General features: G+C 53.3%; 1 protein-coding gene across 3 annotated transcripts in view; it reads left to right on the top strand.

Moving 5' to 3' along the window:
- Positions 1-17,342, top strand: part of LOC138814676 (protein cramped-like) — a 48,635-nt gene extending 31,293 nt beyond the window's left edge. For 2 of the 3 annotated variants that reach the window (XM_070003822.1, XM_070003824.1), the window contains 11 exons: positions 1,308-1,485; positions 5,196-5,377; positions 5,485-5,559; positions 6,068-6,149; positions 7,099-7,203; positions 8,143-8,321; positions 8,934-9,002; positions 9,498-9,729; positions 10,322-10,486; positions 11,555-11,700; positions 13,798-17,342. In XM_070003822.1, the coding sequence (XP_069859923.1) occupies positions 1,308-1,485; positions 5,196-5,377; positions 5,485-5,559; positions 6,068-6,149; positions 7,099-7,203; positions 8,143-8,321; positions 8,934-9,002; positions 9,498-9,729; positions 10,322-10,486; positions 11,555-11,700; positions 13,798-13,962 (1,578 nt within the window). In that variant the 3' untranslated portion in view covers positions 13,963-17,342. The remainder of the gene's footprint in view (positions 1-1,307; positions 1,486-5,195; positions 5,378-5,484; positions 5,560-6,067; positions 6,150-7,098; positions 7,204-8,142; positions 8,322-8,933; positions 9,003-9,497; positions 9,730-10,321; positions 10,487-11,554; positions 11,701-13,797) is intronic. The other variant, XM_070003823.1, reaches the window with a different exon arrangement.
- The last annotated feature ends 376 nt before the right edge of the window (positions 17,343-17,718 follow it).

Genomic DNA, 17,718 nt, shown 5'->3' with positions numbered 1-17,718 from the left:
GGACCAACAGCTGCGACTTGTAGAATGAGGTGCTGGGTCGGGGGAGGGGCTACACCTGTCGGGAGGTGAGGCAGCCAGGACTCAGAAAAGACAAGAGTGAGGCTGTAGGAACGGTTGGCAGACTGTAGATAGCTTCCTGGGTAACCTGGTGCAGTGCGCAGTACTCGCAGTCAGGGAGACTGGAAACCTCCGGCTGGGGGGCTCCGTCCGTCCTGTTTTTCTGTTCCTGCTTGCCCAGCGGAGCTATGGCCGACAAGAAGGCCTGAGACTTCAGACTAAGCAGAGTTCACAGAAACCCTCAGTGGGAGGTGGGGTAGTAAGAAGGAACTTGGAGGTGAGAGCGTTCCCTAAAAGGGACCAGGGCTGGCAGCTCTTTGGGAGCTATAGTGGGGGCACAGGCAGAGGGAAAACTGAGCTGAGGAGCTGGACATGCCTCCCCTGTGGGAGCTGGCTCCAGGAGGGGTCTTCGGATGGCTACTCGGACACCAAGTGCGTGTGTCGCGGGAGGAGGGTGTGAAGAAGTCTAGCATCTGGCCAGACCTTCCCATTAGGCTAAGACTCGAGATGGGGTTAGAGGACAGGGCTTTGCTACCAGGCCTGGAACCTTCAGGGCCTCAGATATCTGTGAGGTGGGTCTTGCTGTGAGAAAGCTCTTGAGCTCTGACTGCTGGACTCTCACAAGTAGATCTGACACAGGGAGGCTGCTGCCCTCCAGCGCCACATTTTACGGTGGCTTTTAAAACGGCAAGCTGTTACCACCTGCTACCAGGGCCTCCTCGCACCTTTAGCTGGGGCCAGTGAATCCTGGCCATGTTAGCCCAGCCCCCTGCCTCTGCTGTCGACCGCCTGCCCCTTCTCACCCCCGTGTCCAGGCAGGGGACACACATGGGCTTCCCTGAGGAGGATGGCAGCTACTGTGGATACTCAACTGGCTGGGGCTTTGCACTTTGCAGTGTGTGTGTGTGTGTGTGTGTGTGTGTGTGTGTGTGTGTGTGTGTGTGTGTGTGTGTGTGTGTGTGTGTGTGTGTGTGTGTGTGTGTGTGTGTGTGTGTGTGTGTGTGTGTGTGTGTGTGTGTGTGTGTGTGTGTGTGTGTGATACACACCACCGGCTTGTGATTTTAAAAACTGGCAAGTTGCTGAGTGACCTTGGGGCTTGTCAAGGTCAGTTATTTCAGCGCTGTTCTTTACCCCCGTGAGCTCTGTGCCACCTTCGAGTCTTGAGGTTGTGCTCACAGCAGCTCCCGGCACTCATGCCAAAGCCATTTGCTCATGTTGAGCCTGGTGTATTTTGGCTTATGTCTGACCAGGCTCTGGAAACAAACACCGCACCTGCCGCCTCAGTGAGGCCCACCCCAGAGGAACAGTCCACACCGCCCCCCGGGAAGGTGGTGGCCCTCAGCTCGCGGAGCCCTCGCTGCCCTCGAAGCCAGTCTGCCCTCCGCAGCAGTAAGACCCTCCCTTCTGGCTGTGCACCCTGCTCTCCAGGTGAGGAGTGGTATATCCACCCAAACCAGACACCTGCCTCGGGCCAGCCCTGCTTTCCATTTAAATCAGTGACGGCCTAGACAGTGGGGGTGGTTCCTCGGGATGAGTGCGGATGCTGGCTAGGGAGGCCTGGGTCCTGGGTGAGCTGCTGGCAACGGAGGAGGTGGGTGAGTGGCAGTTGGCCGCTTGGTCACTGCAGGGTTCCTGTGCTGTGAGACCTGCACACACCTCCACAGCGTTCTGTCACTAGCTCCACACCCCAGAGGGAGGCTGGGCTTCGATCCAAAACATTAAAATAAGGCAGCTCCTTGAGGAAAGTGCTAGCTGTCTAACACAGTTGTAAAGATGGAGTAGCCTGCCAGCCCGTTAGTTCAACTTGGACAATCTTTTTTCTTGTTTTGAGATGCTGGGAACAGAACTTGGGGTCTTACACATGTCAGGCAAGTGTGTTACCACTGAGCTGTATCCTCATACAAAATAAGTTAAATTTAAATGGATAATTTCCACCACTTTGTGTATAAAACACCTGAGATACGTATGCCCCATGTCTCTGGGAATGTTTTGCTTGCTTTAGACTTTCAGTGTTTTATAATAAAACAGCTTATCACAGAGTGATGAGGGCTACATTAGTTTTAAAAAGTAGGCCGGTGCCAGTAATCCCAGCTACTTGGGAGGCTGAGATTGGGAAGATCATGGTTCAAGGCCATCTTATGGAGAAAAGTTGATGAAATCCCTCCTCAACCAGTAGCTGGGCACAGTGGCATGTAACTGAGAGAGGAGGATTGGGATTACAGGACAGCCCCAAGCAAAACAGGCTGCATCAAAACAGAATGCCATCTTGAAGAGACTGGGCATAGTGGCACATCCCTGCCATCCCAGTACAATGAGAAGCTGAAAACAGGAGCATCACAGTCTAGGCATCTGTCTTGTCAGGAATCAGATCTCATCTTAAAAATAACCAACGCTTCTAGCTACTTGAGACGCTGAGATTGAGATTATCTCTGGCAGAAAAGTTTAAGAGACTTTATCTTTATAGAAGGAGTCTCAAGGGGCGTTGGTGGCTCTTGCCTGTAATCCTAGCTACTCAGGAGGCTGAGATCTGAGGATCACCGTTCAAAGCCAGCAGGGGCAGGAAAGTCCATCAGACTCTTATCTCCAGTAAACCACTAGAAAACTGGAAGTGGTGCTGTGGCTCAAGCGGTAGATCGGTAGATTGCTAACATTGAGCTGAAGTGTGCAGGGACAGCGCCCAAGCCCAGAGTTCAAGCCCCACAACCAACCCCCCCCCCCCAAAAAAAAAGGAGTCTCTTTGAGAGAAGTAGGATGGAGTGGTATGCAACGGTGTCACCAGCACCAGTGGGAAGCCTAGCCTGAAATCCTGACTCTGAAAGGAGACAGGTAGAGACTTAGGAGAATTGAGCCCCTTTCCTGAAAATAAACAGTGAAAAACCTGAGGCATTGGGGTTAAGGGTGAGGGTTGAGTTAAGTATTAGGGTTAGCGATTGGCGTTAGGGGTAGAGGTGCCTGGAATCCCGGCTGCCTGGGAGGAGGCAGATGGAACGTCAGAAGTGAGGCCCTGTCCTGAAAATAACCAGGGATAAGAAAGCTGGAGGCGCTGGGGTTGGAGCTGGGGTTCCAGTGGAGGCTGGAGGCGCTGGGGTTGGAGCTGGGGTTCCAGTGGAGGCTGGAGGCGCTGGGGTTGGAGCTGGGGTTCCAGTGGAGGCTGGAGGCGTTGGGGTTGGAGCTGGGGTTCCAGTGGAGGCTGGAGGCGCTGGGGTTGGAGCTGGGGTTCCAGTGGAGGCTGGAGGCGTTGGGGTTGGAGCTGGGGTTCCAGTGGAAGCTGGAGGCGTTGGGGTTGGAGCTGGGGTTCCAGTGGAGGCTGGAGGCGTTGGGGTTGGAGCTGGGGTTCCAGTGGAGGCTGGAGGCGTTGGGGTTGGAGCTGGGGTTCCAGTGGAGGCTGGAGGCGTTGGGGTTGGAGCTGGGGTTCCAGTGGAGGCTGGAGGCGTTGGGGTTGGAGCTGGGGTTCCAGTGGAGGCTGGAGGCGTTGGGGTTGGAGCTGGGGTTCCAGTGGAGGCTGGAGGCGTTGGGGTTGGAGCTGGGGTTCCAGTGGAGGCTGGAGGCGTTGGGGTTGGAGCTGGGGTTCCAGTGGAGGCTGGAGGCGCTGGGGTTGGAGCTGGGGTTCCAGTGGAGGCTGGAGGCGCTGGGGTTGGAGCTGGGGTTCCAGTGGAGGCTGGAGGCGTTGGGGTTGGAGCTGGGGTTCCAGTGGAGGCTGGAGGCGTTGGGGTTGGAGCTGGGGTTCCAGTGGAGGCTGGAGGCGTTGGGGTTGGAGCTGGGGTTCCAGTGGAGGCTGGAGGCGTTGGGGTTGGAGCTGGGGTTCCAGTGGAGGCTGGAGGCGCTGGGGTTGGAGCTGGGGTTCCAGTGGAGGCTGGAGGCGTTGGGGTTGGAGCTGGGGTTCCAGTGGAGGCTGGAGGCGTTGGGGTTGGAGCTGGGGTTCCAGTGGAGGCTGGAGGCGTTGGGGTTGGAGCTGGGGTTCCAGTGGAGGCTGGAGGCGTTGGGGTTGGAGCTGGGGTTCCAGTGGAGGCTGGAGGCGTTGGGGTTGGAGCTGGGGTTCCAGTGGAGGCTGGAGGCGTTGGGGTTGGAGCTGGGGTTCCAGTGGAGGCTGGAGGCGTTGGGGTTGGAGCTGGGGTTCCAGTGGAGGCTGGAGGCGTTGGGGTTGGAGCTGGGGTTCCAGTGGAGGCTGGAGGCGTTGGGGTTGGAGCTGGGGTTCCAGTGGAGGCTGGAGGCGTTGGGGTTGGAGCTGGGGTTCCAGTGGAGGCTGGAGGCGTTGGGGTTGGAGCTGGGGTTCCAGTGGAGGCTGGAGGCGTTGGGGTTGGAGCTGGGGTTCCAGTGGAGGCTGGAGGCGTTGGGGTTGGAGCTGGGGTTCCAGTGGAGGCTGGAGGCGTTGGGGTTGGAGCTGGGGTTCCAGTGGAGGCTGGAGGCGTTGGGGTTGGAGCTGGGGTTCCAGTGGAGGCTGGAGGCCTTGGGGTTGGAGCTGGGGTTCCAGTGGAGGCTGGAGGCGTTGGGGTTGGAGCTGGGGTTCCAGTGGAGGCTGGAGGCGTTGGGGTTGGAGCTGGGGTTCCAGTGGAGGCTGGAGGCGTTGGGGTTGGAGCTGGGGTTCCAGTGGAGGCTGGAGGCGTTGGGGTTGGAGCTGGGGTTCCAGTGGAGGCTGGAGGCGTTGGGGTTGGAGCTGGGGTTCCAGTGGAGGCTGGAGGCGTTGGGGTTGGAGCTGGGGTTCCAGTGGAGGCTGGAGGCGTTGGGGTTGGAGCTGGGGTTCCAGTGGAGGCTGGAGGCGCTGGGGTTGGAGCTGGGGTTCCAGTGGAGGCTGGAGGCGCTGGGGTTGGAGCTGGGGTTCCAGTGGAGGCTGGAGGCGTTGGGGTTGGAGCTGGGGTTCCAGTGGAGGCTGGAGGCGTTGGGGTTGGAGCTGGGGTTCCAGTGGAGGCTGGAGGCGTTGGGGTTGGAGCTGGGGTTCCAGTGGAGGCTGGAGGCGTTGGGGTTGGAGCTGGGGTTCCAGTGGAGGCTGGAGGCGTTGGGGTTGGAGTTGGAGATAGGATTGAGGTTGGGGCGGGGTTCAGAAGGCATAGAGGCGGCTAAAGGGCTGTGGAGAGAATTCCTTCATGGACCTCTGCCTGTGGGTGATGCGGGTGAGTCAGTGTGTGGCCCTTCTTTTCTAGGGTTAAGAAATCCCCCAAGGCCCCTTTTGGTGGCCGGCCCCTCCAGCACTGGGAGCAGTGACTCAGATGGTGGCCTCTTTGCCGTGCCCACAACTTTACCACCCAACAGCCGACATGGGAAGCTCTTCTCTCCCAGTAAAGAAGCAGAACTGACTTTCCGGCAGCACCTGGACTCCATCAGTGTGAGTGCCAGGCCTGGGATGCCCCTGTAGCAGGTGCTGTGTCAGGGGAGGGCATGCCTTTAGTGCTCATGTCCCTTGCAGATGAAGCTGGATTTCTTCCCTTACAGATGCAGTCTGATTTCTTCTCACCAAAGCCCAAGAAACTGCGGAAACGGCACCTTCGGAAGCCATTGGTGGTCCAGGTGAGGGAACTTTGTGTGGATCTAGCCAGCTGTGGCCGCTGACTCTCCCACCGGCTGAGCTGGCTAGGACACAGGGATATTACCTGCCTTTCCTCTTATTTCTCAGCACCACCTAAGCAGGAAAAGCCAGAAGTGGCTCTGTGGCTCAAGTAGTAGAGCCCTAGCCTTGAGCTGAAGAGTGGGGACAGTGTTCAGGCCTCACTATCGGCAAAAACAAACAGACAAAAAACAAAAAGAAAAAAGACAGAAACACAAGGGACTGGTCGGGTTCCTTTCACAGAGGATCCAGTGTTACCAGGCTCAGGACCCGCAGGACAGAAGGCGTCAGACCCATGCATCCTATGCATGCAGTTGTTATTGGCTCCGAAGCAAGCTCCCTGCATGCTTGTACCGGGCTCCCTCCTGTTTGAATACTCCTTTGTAACACAGTTTCTGATGGATTTTTTGGGTATTGGTATCTTCTCGCCACCTTGATTTTTTTTTTTTTTTTTTTTTTTTTTCTTCACAGAGAACACTGCTTCCTAGGCCATCTGAAAATCAGTCCCACAATGTGTGCTCTTTCTCCATCCTGTCCAATTCTCCCATAGCTGGTAAGGCCTGGGTTTCTCTGTGTGCTTTTGCTTCCTGGACGTGGCCTTGCCTTGGGAATGCAGATGTTGGTTTCCATGGTTGTTGTGTACCAATGTGCCCTCAGTGGTGAGCACAGTAGTAGGGGCTTTGCCTTCTCAGAGGTAGGAACAATTGGCCCTGTTCAGGTTTGTGGATTCTTTGCTTCTACGTTCTGCATATGATTATGTCAGGAAGTTCATGGAATAAATGTGTTCTTGGGCAATATAGATCATAGTTTCTTGTGACTGTAAATTTAGTAGGGGCCCTGGCACTTCCAAGTGAGCAACATCAGACAGAGTTCCTCAGTAAAACACATGCTATATGATTTATCTTTGCTGGTCTTGTTTCTGTGTGTGGGTGTGCGTGTGCGTGCGTGTGCGTGCGTGCGTGTGTGCGTGCGTGCGTGCGTGCGTGCGTGCGTGCGTGCGTGCGTGTGTGTGTGTGTGTGGAAAGGATGTGGGGATGGGACAAGGAAAGGGTGGAAGAGAGGGCCTCAGATACTACTGTGGACTGCTTCCAACCAAACCTTCTTGATCGTGTACTTAAAAGGCCCAACAGCCATCAATGGCTTTTCTCCGGCTAGTGAAAACAAATGGCTGTGGCAGAATTTTAGTCCATGGTCTGATACACTGACTGCCCCCAGGCCCTGTATCTCTCTTTGGGAGTTTGTCACCCTTAAAATGCCTTTCCCAGGGCATGATAGTGGAGACTGCAGATCCTAGCAGAATTGAGACAGGGTGCCATCATGGAATGTTTTAGGGCTCCCCTCTCTTGGGAGTCTGTGCGGTGTGAAGCAAGTGTTGGGAGCGTTGGGTAGCTTTGTGTGATCCCCGGTGTGTCTGGTGAAGGAACTCCTCTGCAACCTGCTTTTGCGCTGAGTCAGCACAGATCTGCCGGACTGACATGTTTGCTTTTGTCTTCCCCTTGCAGGCAGAGGCTGGTTCCGGCCCATACAGTCCTCTCTGGCCAAAGCAGCTCTGTCTCGTCCGATTGTACCCAAGGTCCTTCCTCCCCAGGGCACCAATCACCTGGCCAGTAAGTCTCTAACCTGCAGTGACATCTACTATGTGATCTTCCTAAGTTGGCCTTTTTTTGTCTGTGTTGGGCTTGAACTCAGGAACTGGGCATTGTCCCTAAGCTCTTTTGCTCAACTTGCACTCTAGTAGATAATTAGAGATCAGAATTTCATGGACTTTCCTGCCCCGGCTAACTTTGAACCAGGACTCTGAGATCTCAGCCTCCTGAGGAGCTAGGATTATAGGTGTGATCACACTAGCCCCTGTGCCTTTTTTTTTTTAAATCAGAAGCCTTTTTAATGGGCTGGGAAGGTGTCTCAGTGGTAGAGCGCTTGCCTTCCATGCATGAGGCCCTGCGTTCGATTCATCAGCACCATATAAGCAGAAAAAAAGCCAGAAGTGGTACTATGGCTCAAGTGGTAGCGCGCTAGCCTTGAGGTGAAGAGCTGAGGGACAGCGCCCAGGCCCAGAGTTCAGGCCCCACGACTGGACCAAAAAAAAACCCAAAAACAAAAACAAAAAACAGAAGCCTTTTAAATAATTCTGTCTTCTCCAACTCACAGTATCTTGTTATCTTTCAAAAGAACACTAAAACTGGGTGTTGGTGACTTAGGCCTGCAATCTTAGCTACTTAGGAGGCTGAGATCTGAGGCTTGTGATTTGAAGTGAGTCTAAGAGGGAAGTCCCTGAGACTCTTATCTCCATTTAACCACCAAAAGCCAGATGTGGATCTGTGGCTCCAGTGGCAGAGCACTAGCTTTGAGTAGAAAGCTCAGGGATAGCACCCAGGACCTGAGTTCAAGCCCCAGGACTGGCACAGAAGGAAACAAAAGGAAAAGCACAATAGCTTTGAGCTCTTCATTGAATTGAGGTTGGAGGGGAAGCGGCCCCCGGATTCTCTGGATACATACATGCAGTATCTGGAAACAAGGCTTTAAAATGTTACTCCTGTCACCAGGTGCAATCGACTTAGCGGCTCAAAGTGCTGGAATCATCCCGAGGAGCCAGCTGCCAGTCTTGGATACCAAGGGCTCGCCTGGCATCCCTTCACTGACTTCAGAGGAGGTGACTACCACGGTCTCTGGGCAGGACTCAGTCAGACCCCACCAGAGTGGCGGGGCCGTCCCTGCTGTGGGAGTGAGTATCTCTGGAGGAGCTCTTGCTGTGATAGATAACTTCTGGGGTTGGTCTTCTGGAGCCTGGCCCTGGGTCATGCTAGGCCCAGTGGATCAGGCCTGATAAAGCTTACAAGCCACTGAACAAGGAAGGCCGTGTAATGAACATGGCCCTTGCAGCAGAGAAAGGGAAGGAGGGAGCACATATTTGTTGTTCAGAGCTCAGCCATGCGTGGCATTGTGGCGCTGACCTCATGCGCTCATGACCCCTTCTTGGGCACTCAGTACTTTGTGAGCCTGGTTTGGCCTTGTTACCCATCCTGCCTGATTCTCCATGCCTGTGTTTCTTGGCCAGCTTGTGGGCTGCCTAAGTCAGGTGTGTGGGCTGGCTCTGTGAGAACCCCGGGAGCTCAGCTGTACTGGTGTTCTGAGGTCAGATTCTGACTTGGGCTTGAATTCACAATGAAACAACCAAAAATAAATAAATAAATAAGTGTAGGTCCCTAAATGCTGTGTAACACTTCCAGCCTAGAGCAGGGTCCGTTACCTGCCTCTCTGAGCTGCTCCAGGCTGGTGGTTGGTCATTGCTGAGCGCTGATCCATCCACTCACCAGTCTTCCTGGTGTTGTTGCAGGGCACGGACGACCCATTTATCAGCGTCCCCCTGAGGCCAGAGCAGGAGCCAGTGACAGACGGTTTCCAGGTAGAGTGTGCTTTGGGGCTACAGAGCAAAGTAGCTTCTGCAGTGCCAAGTCCCCACCCCTGGCCACAGACAGACCACAGCATTCAATGATTGTTTTGTTGTCCTGTCCACCTCACCTACTGCTGGTGATTGAATGAATCTGGCGATCTCCTCATTCCAGCATCCTTCCTTCACACCCAGTTACAGAAGGACTGGGTGTTTTGGGGCTCAGGAGCAGCAGGAGGTCATCAGCTTATGCCTCCTGTGGCACTCAGTCTCCACCTGGGCGTCACCAGCAGCCCTGAAGCAGCCCCAGCCCCCCTTGCCATGGCCTGACACTGCTCACCGTCTCAGGAGTAGTCAATTCTGAGCGTGTGCTCCCTTGGGGGAGGGGGGACGCGTTTGGGGCACTGTGCCTACGGCAGCCACCAAGCTGTGAGACTGAGGCCATAGTCATTGTTTTGCTTTGGGTTCTGGTTTTCCACTTGAGCCATAGCAGTGCCTGTTTCCTGGCAGGGTTCTTCTGTGCTCTCCTTACCTGAACTACCCAAGACTCCTCTCCCGAATGGTCTCTCCATACCTCTGCCTTCATCAGAAGGCTCCAGCACCCGGCTCTCCCCACCTAATGTCTCTGCACTGCTGGACATCTCCCTGCCTGGCCCACCCGAGGATGTGCTTTCTCAAGGAGAGCCCACCACGCAGATCAGCGACTCCATCATCGAAATCGCCATTAGCTCGGGCCAGTATGGTAAGACTGGGTGGCCTCCCATCCCCCGGCAGCCAGGTCCCCCAGGAGGCGGGGATTACATTTGCCCTGTGCCGTTTCGATCTGCTGCATATTCACTAAACTTCCTGGAGGCTTCCCAGTTCATTGTTACCTCTGAGCATCACATCACCTTCCACTACAAGGTGCTCCGGTAGGGAGTGTTGATGGAGAGGTGGTCCTGACCCTCCTGCTCATGGTCTTATGGGAGGATTTCTCTTGACCTTGAAAATAAAATAGCTCAGTCCTCGAGGCCCTCTGTAGCCTAGGTATCACTGTCCCGGTTGAATGAGTCTGGCAGAGAGCTCACCGTCTGCAGCACTATGGCAGTGGCTGGAAAGGCAGCCACCCTCGGCTGTGGCCCCATCTTCTCTGTCTGACAGTGTTGGGTGGTGAGTGCTGTCATGTTGCAGTCCTGCAACACGCCCTCCCTGCAGCATGAACCACCAGGAAGCTCTGTGGTATGGGCTCAGGAGTTTTGAGTTTCCTTGAGTGAGCAGTGTGCAGCCCCGCCTCCCACTGTCTTCTTGCTTGGCGGGTTGGGGAAGTGTCTCTGACCCGTAGTATTGGTTGGCAGGTGAAGGAGTCCCTCTTTCTCCAGCAAAACTAAATGGCAGCGACAGTTCCAAGAGTCTTCCCTCCCCATCTAGCAGCCCCCAGCCCAACTGGATTGCCTCTCCCACCCACGACCCACAGTGGTACCCCAGTGACTCCACAGACTCTTCGCTCAGCAATTTGTTTGGTGAGTGTCTGGGGGAGGGTTCTCCTTTGCCCAGTAGCAGGGACTGGAGTCCAAAGACTGCGTTCTGCACTCTGGCCACACTTCTGCTGGGAGTTGTTGCTTAGTTCTCAAGTGTTCGTTTTTTCCTTTGTTGGTTTTTTAAGCATAACGTTTATATTGAACAACAGATGCTCAGTAGGTAGTTGAATGAATGTTGACACGTTTATAAACCCTGATCGATAGCCCACCACACAGTAAAGACAGAGCGTCCCATCCCCCTCGTGGTACCGGCTCCAGTCTGTCCAGGTGGCCTGGTCCTGCCCGGCTAGGCTCTTACAGGCTGTAGCTGAGCCAGTGAGGACGTGAGCAGTCCATCTTAGAGCCCCTCCTTCCTTCCCTCCCTTCCCTCTTTCTTCCCCCTCCTTCCCTCCCTCCTTTCCTTCCTCCTTCTGTAAGGCAAACTGAAGTGAATGTTATAGAGATCTTGCAGCATATTGTTGACCAGAGTGGGGGAGTCATGGAGTTTGTGTTCGTCTGTGCATTTCCCTGATACTGAATGCTAGTGTGCAAGAAGAAGCATACTTGGAAAGGGACAGCATCCCTGGTTCTCTTGTGACCAGCGTAGATAGAGCTCCCCTTTGCATGTCTGGGTTTAGCCCCCTGAGGTCTGAGTGTGGTGAGCACGTAGGGTTGGTCATGTGATAGGCAGTCCTGAGGAGGCATCTGGAACACGTGATACACTTGGTTAGCTCTGCCTTTGGGCACCATGCTTGGTGGTCTAGAAGTACTGGGGGCTTTAGATAATTGGGAAGTAGAAGAAGCCAACCCCTCCCCTAAGTGGTTCCTTTTGTTACCAGTGACAGTGCAGATGTGTGCAAGGTAACAGGCAAATCATGAAAAATTTAAAGCAGCCTTGGTGCCTATTAATGAGGGACTGGTTGCAATCAGTTGGTGCAACAGCGGGACCCGTGGAACACAGTAGGACAGGCGCGTGATCCCGGATCACTGGCTGAGCAAAGCCAGTCACGAGTGAGGTGGTGGCCTCCCTGTGCCAGAGTCAAATTGTGGCCTTTGGCTTTCTCTTTCCAGCTAGCTTCATCTCCCCGGAGAAAAGCCGGAAGACGCTGCCAGCTACCATGGGGGCCAACAGTGGCACTTCTTTGCTTGGCCCCAGCTTGTTGGATGGAAACTCCAGGGACTCTTTCGTGTCCAGGTCTCTGGCCGATGTTGCAGAAGTAAGTGCCCTCCCATGCACCTGAATCTGACTGTCCACCCCTGCTCTAGAGGGTGCCTGCTTCTTCCTGCAGCCTGAAGTTTGCAGGAAGTCCTCACTAGGGTGAAACCAGCATTCAGTAAATACAGATCTGAAATGTGCCGGTACTGGGCTGTGTCCAGTGACACCCTGCTCCTTGAACACATCAGAACTGGAAAGTGCTGAAGCCAAGGTGAACAGTTCTGCAGAGGCAAGCAGACTGGGTCTCACTTGTTCTCTTCCACATGTATGACCTCAGGCTACCTCGATTTCCTGATCTGAGAGATGTGGAACTGTTGTGAGGTGTACATGGTTGTGTCATCACCAGTCCTGTCCTGGTGGCAGGGATCTTCACATCTCCCTGTGCTGTGCTGTGTCCATGGCTTTGTCCTTCCGGTGGAAACCATCATTTCCCACTCATTCTTGTCCCACACTTACTTGGTGACAGTAGGTATCATGTTATGGCAGGTGCTTGACTGGCCAGTGTGACCAATCAATGGGCCATTTTTGTTATTAATGCTTTAGAGAGGGTCTCACTGTGTAGCCTGAACTCTGGGCCTGGGCACTGTACCTCAGCTCTTCAGCTCAAGGCGAGCGCTCTACCACTTGAGCCACAGCGCCACTTCTGGTTCTGAGTGGCTAAACTGGAGATAAGAGTCTCACAGACTTTCCCATTCCGGCTGGCTTTGAATCTTGATCCTCAGATCTCAGTCTCCTGAGTAGCTAGGATTACAGGCATGAGTCACCATCGCCCAGCTGTTTGTTTGTTTGCTTATTTATTCTGTCATGGAGCTTGAACTCAGGTATTATGGGAGCTGTCCATGAACACTTTTTGTTCAAAGCTAGTGCTCTAACACTTTGAGCCACAGCACAGCTTTCAGTTTTCTGTTGGTTAATTGGAGAGAAGAGTCTCATGGACTTTCCTGATCGTGTTAGCTTCACATCAATCCTCAGATCTCATCCTCCTGAGTAGCTAGGATTACAGGTGTCAGTCACCAGTACCTGACTTGCTTTGCTCATTTTGAAAACATATTTCAAAAGTTTACCATGACTCAGACTCACAATAAAAAGTTTAAAATTTAGTTCATACCATAGCTCTACTAAAAAATTTCAAAAGGAGCTGGGCACCAGTGGCTCCCACATGTAATCTTAGCTACTCAGGACACAGATCTGAGATCATGGTTCAGAGTCAGCTCGGGTAGGAAAGTCTGTGAGATTCTTATCTCTAGTACTGTAAACTACTAAGAAAAAGCCAGTAGTGCTGTGGTTCAAGCAGTAGAGTGCTAGCCTTAAGCCAAAGAAGCTCAAGAGTTGGCGTCCAGGCCCAGAGTTCAAGTCCTGGGCTAGCAAAAAAAAAAAAAACAAAACAAAAAACCCAAGGTTTCTTATTCAGTATGCCACGTAGTTCATAGGGAAGTCTTTGTGGCCTACTCTGTGCTAGGCACTGCTAAAGTCAGAGGCAACAAGACAAAGCCCCTGGCTGCAGGCAGCTTCCATTTTCAGAAGCTCACTTTAAAAAGTGGAGGGGCCAAGTCTCTTGCTTTCAGCATAAAGTTGTGCTAACCCAACGCCCTACAGAGCCTTTCGTCCCTCTTGATCTTCCTTTCTGCCTGGGCCCTATGTCATGTGGAGGGCTGGGAGCAGTGCCCACTTCAGGGCCTTTGCAGTTGCTATTTCTTTGGATGAAGATATTCTTCCTTCATACATTCATGTGACTTCTTCCCACATTCGTCAGATCCTGACATGTTGGAGACCCTTGTCTGATGCTGCCCCTGTGGCAAACTCCCCTGCTCTCATTTCCTTCAACTTTCTTTCTCACCTCTGCCTTCTGGTGTTACTTCTGACTTTGTCTCTTCACGGTTCTTCCCCTATGCCCCAGTGCTCCCCGGTAAGTCTCTGGAGGGAAGGAGCTGCAGCTCTAATCCCAGAGCCAGCCATGCTGGGCTCCCATTTTGCTCTCTACAAATGGTACAGAAAGGGCTCACTGGATTCCGCCAGTGGCATCCCTTGGTGTACAGTGGCCTCCCATGCAAATGGTGGTGCATATGACCTGGTTTTCCTTGTCCCTTCTGTCTTGCAGGTGGTAGATTCCCAGCTGGTGTGCATGATGAACGAGAACAGCATCGATTACATATCTAGGTTCAATGACCTGGCCCAAGAGCTGTCCATCACCGAGCCAGGCCGCCGAGAGGTTCTCTTTGATGGTGGTGGAGGTGGACCGCCTGTTGGCGACTTCTCCCAGTGACTGTGCCTCATGGAGAGGGCGTTCTGTATGATGCAGGGAAAAGCTGATGCGGCTGAGGTTATCCTCACTTTTGACAGATGAGACCTTCCAACTAGAGGAAAGCAAGTCAAGCCCAGAGTCCCTGAAGATTGTCAGCACAGGGCACCTCTGCAGCTCGGCGTGTGGAGCACATAGGAGCAGCTGATCAAGGCTCCATTCCATATGCAGAGCCTGTGATATCTCAGGGCGAGCTCTGAGAAGGGCTGACCTCAGAAACTGCCATGGTGTGGGAGCCTTTCCTTGTTGTATTGGGGCCTGGGCTATATGGGCTAGGCCTTCTAGAGTGTCTCCCTGCATAAGTCATGTCTGGCCCAGTTGACTTTGGAGCTATGATCTGTGCAGAACGCTATAGCCCCTGCTGTCTCCTCTCTGAAGCCCAAGCCCTCTTCCCTACTTGGCTGATCTTTGGTGATGACACCAAGAGTGGTGGTGGGCGTAGCACAGACTTTGGCCACACATACTTTATGGATGCTCTGGTCATGTGGCAGAGAATGGTCCCCCGGCCTATGCAACCAACATCATCTCCCAGAATGCTGACCCTTGCCTGAGTTTTCCCCTTCCAGTGGCTTTGATTGGCCTGGCATAACCAGAAGGGGGAAAGAATCATGTCTTATGCAGGTTGTGGTCATTTTATAGGGTCCTGCTAAGCTGGTTGAAAATATTTTATGCTTCAAGAATTAGGAGGCATGGAAAAGAAAGAACAGAGTCCTTCCTCTCTAGCTGATTTCCTTCCAGTGTTCTCCAGCAAGTTCCTTTAAGTGACCTGAAATTTATTTTTATTGAGCTTTCTACCCTAAGCACACATTAATATGGCTATAGTTAGGGCTTCTTCCTGGCCCATTCTGTGGCAGACCTGCCTTTGTAGGGTTGATTTTCTTTTCCCGGCATTGGTTCAGTGTACACGTAGCTCATGCGTTGTAATCTCTCGCATGTCTCTGACCCAGGACTTACTTCCTCCTTTTCAAGGACCCTGGCAGATTTTAGACTTCACCAGTGTGTCCTCCTGGTGACTCCCTCTTGGAGCCCCACAGGGGCCCCTAGTTACTACTGCAGGTAGTAACTAGTGTCCAGTGTCCAGACTTTTCCAGAATAGCGCCATCTTGCCTTCTCAGTTTGAGGAGGTTGATTCCAGCTCACAGATCACCAGCTGACCGTATCTGGCATGGCAGGAGCCATGGTGCTAGGCAGGTGAGACGCACTGTCTCTGCTCACCCAGCATGAACCCTTTCTCTTCCCTACCTGAACCTTGCCTCTTCTCCCACTCCCTGGTGCCCCAAAGCCAGCCTAAGATCTCCGCCGACTTTTCTTCCCATCTGCCGCGACCCAGAGGGAAGAAAAGCCCCCTGTTAGATCTTGCCTCTGGCGGGGGGGTAGGGGGGGGTCTCCCCTAGATTTCATTTTTGCCAAAAAGAAATACATGTACTGGGGTGAAAAGCCACTAGATCTTACCTCTACAACACTCTAAATCAACCAAGCCATGTGGCCACCCCTGACTACAGGAGTAGAGGAAGAGATGAGAACAGTGGCTCTAGACACCAGCTTCTTTCTTTTGCCTCCCTGACTAACTGGCTTCTCTCCTGCAAATCCTGACACTATGTGCAGCCTCCTTCCCTGCAACTGAGAAAACAGCTCCTGGCTGTGGAGGGGCTAGGGGAGTGCACCGCTGAATTAGCAGGTAGACCACAGTGTACAATGGCCGTACCCTGGCTCATGCTGTGCTTAGTACTGCGGCCTCCTGGAGTTGGCACATTACTGAACTGAAGAAACCTCTCAGATGTCTAGCCCACTGCAAGTCAGGACACCAGGCTGAGCAGAGGCAACTGCCAATATCCTCACACTCAGAGGGTCGAAGCCATTGACACCAGTAACAGGCATGGAAGCTAGCTGTAGCCTGGGGTATTTTATCAGGGCAGTTGGCACCCTGAGCTGTGTCCTGTCCTCTGATAGGAATATAACTTGAGACTAGGCTCTTGTATACCCTATCCTGTTCCAACCCTAGGCAGAGACGGCTTGTAGGAAAAGCTGCTTGCCACCATTGTCACCCAGTGGCTGGCTGGCTCATTAAGTGGCGGAGTGCACTGATGAGTCTCCTTCAGTGAAGCCGACAGGATTCTGGAGGATTCTGGGGCTTTAGCAGCCAGACAGGTGCACATGTTTGGTTGCCATGATTTAGGCAAGAAAGTGGTGAATCTCTTTTCTCCTAGTCTAAGTGAATTTTGTCTGTAAAATAATCTGGCAACTGCTAAAAGCTGGAGTTTTCAAAAGACCCAGCAGAGAAGCCCCCAGGCCCTCCAGGCCCTCCAGCCTCTGCATTTCGGCGTGGCTGAGGCGAGCGGGGTGGACCTGGGCTTGGTCTGGGTGTGGGAATGTGTGAGTGATTATGATGAGACAAGTTTTTGTTTTTGTTTTTTGTTTTTTTAAGGAAATCTTTCCCTAATGTCTTCCCCTGATCCGATCCTTTGACTAACTCATCTTTCCTGCATATGAAGACCAGTTTTATTGGTGTTGAGGAAGGTGGGGTCTGTCCTCAGGTGTTTGGAATGTGCAGTGATAAACATCACGTCTCTGGGTGTGGAGGCAGGTAGAGTGCACACGTCAGGTCGGGCGCTTGCTCAGGGAGCCGGGACCTTGGGCATCCATCCGCTGGTCAGTATACTGCCCCGACTGTTCTCAGCATGGGAATGTTTCATGTTCATTCCGTGTGTTGGCCTCCTTGCTGGCAGGAGGGGGAGCTCCCTTTAGAAAGTTTACTGACATTAGACCACCCCTAAAGTCTTTGAAGTCCGAATCTCTGCAAGACCAAGCCAGGGAAGAGGGAATGAGTACAACTACTTTTTATCACATTTCTGTCAGATGCATTCATAAGAAAATACCGCACTTTGTCTTAAAAGCAGATCTTTTTTTAAGCTAAGAAACCCCACAATACACCTTTCCTAGGTGTGGCCCTGATCTCCCAGTCAGTCCTAGGTCAGTCCAGTGTAGGAAGCACTACACCAGTCCGCCCCTTCTTCCTTGATGGGATCATCGCCTGGCGCTGCAGCCAGGCCACAGAACTCAGTGCTGTTTGCTTTAATAATCGTTAAGCCATATCATCTAAGGTTTCCGGCTTGTTTGAGATGTGAATTTGTCTTATAGATATAAATATACAGTGTATTATAAAGCAGAATGCCTGCCCTTCCTGATTATTTTTTGTACCATATTGTAAATTATATTATTTATTCTTTACCAATTTGGGGAATAAGGTGTTTTGGTTATTTAATATAATAAAAGCTGTTAAACTTATGTTTAAACTTCCAGTTCAAAATGTAAATGTTTTTATTGTGCATAAATACATACTAATACTTGACCTAACACGTGTCCTGTGCCGGTGTTTAGCGCCAGTGCGCCTGGTGAGCCCCGGGGCAAGACCAGTGCAGTCCCTGGCCGCCGGGCTCGGCAGGGCTTCGGACGGTGCCTCCCTCCCAGCAGGTGCCCCCGCCCCGTCGGGGCTGGGAACCTCGCCTTCCACCCCACCCGGCAACTGGGGCCGGCCCTCCGCCGGCCGCAGGGGCGGGTCCGCGGCAGAGGGCGGGGCGAGCTGTAGGCCAATTCTCAAGGCGAACTCTTGAGCGGCGTCTGCTTCGGCCAATCCACCACCACCGCGACGCCGGCCCGTGCAGGCCTCCCTCGGGTAGGGGGCGGGTGGTTGCGGAGGGGGAGGGGGCGTGAAGCCTTGCG

This window comes from Dipodomys merriami, unplaced genomic scaffold (genome assembly GCF_024711535.1).
Source record: "Dipodomys merriami isolate MVZ:Mamm:240054 unplaced genomic scaffold, mDipMer1.0.p SCAF_60, whole genome shotgun sequence".
NCBI lineage: Eukaryota > Metazoa > Chordata > Mammalia > Rodentia > Heteromyidae > Dipodomys > Dipodomys merriami.
This window is presented reverse-complemented; position numbering and strand designations above follow the sequence as displayed.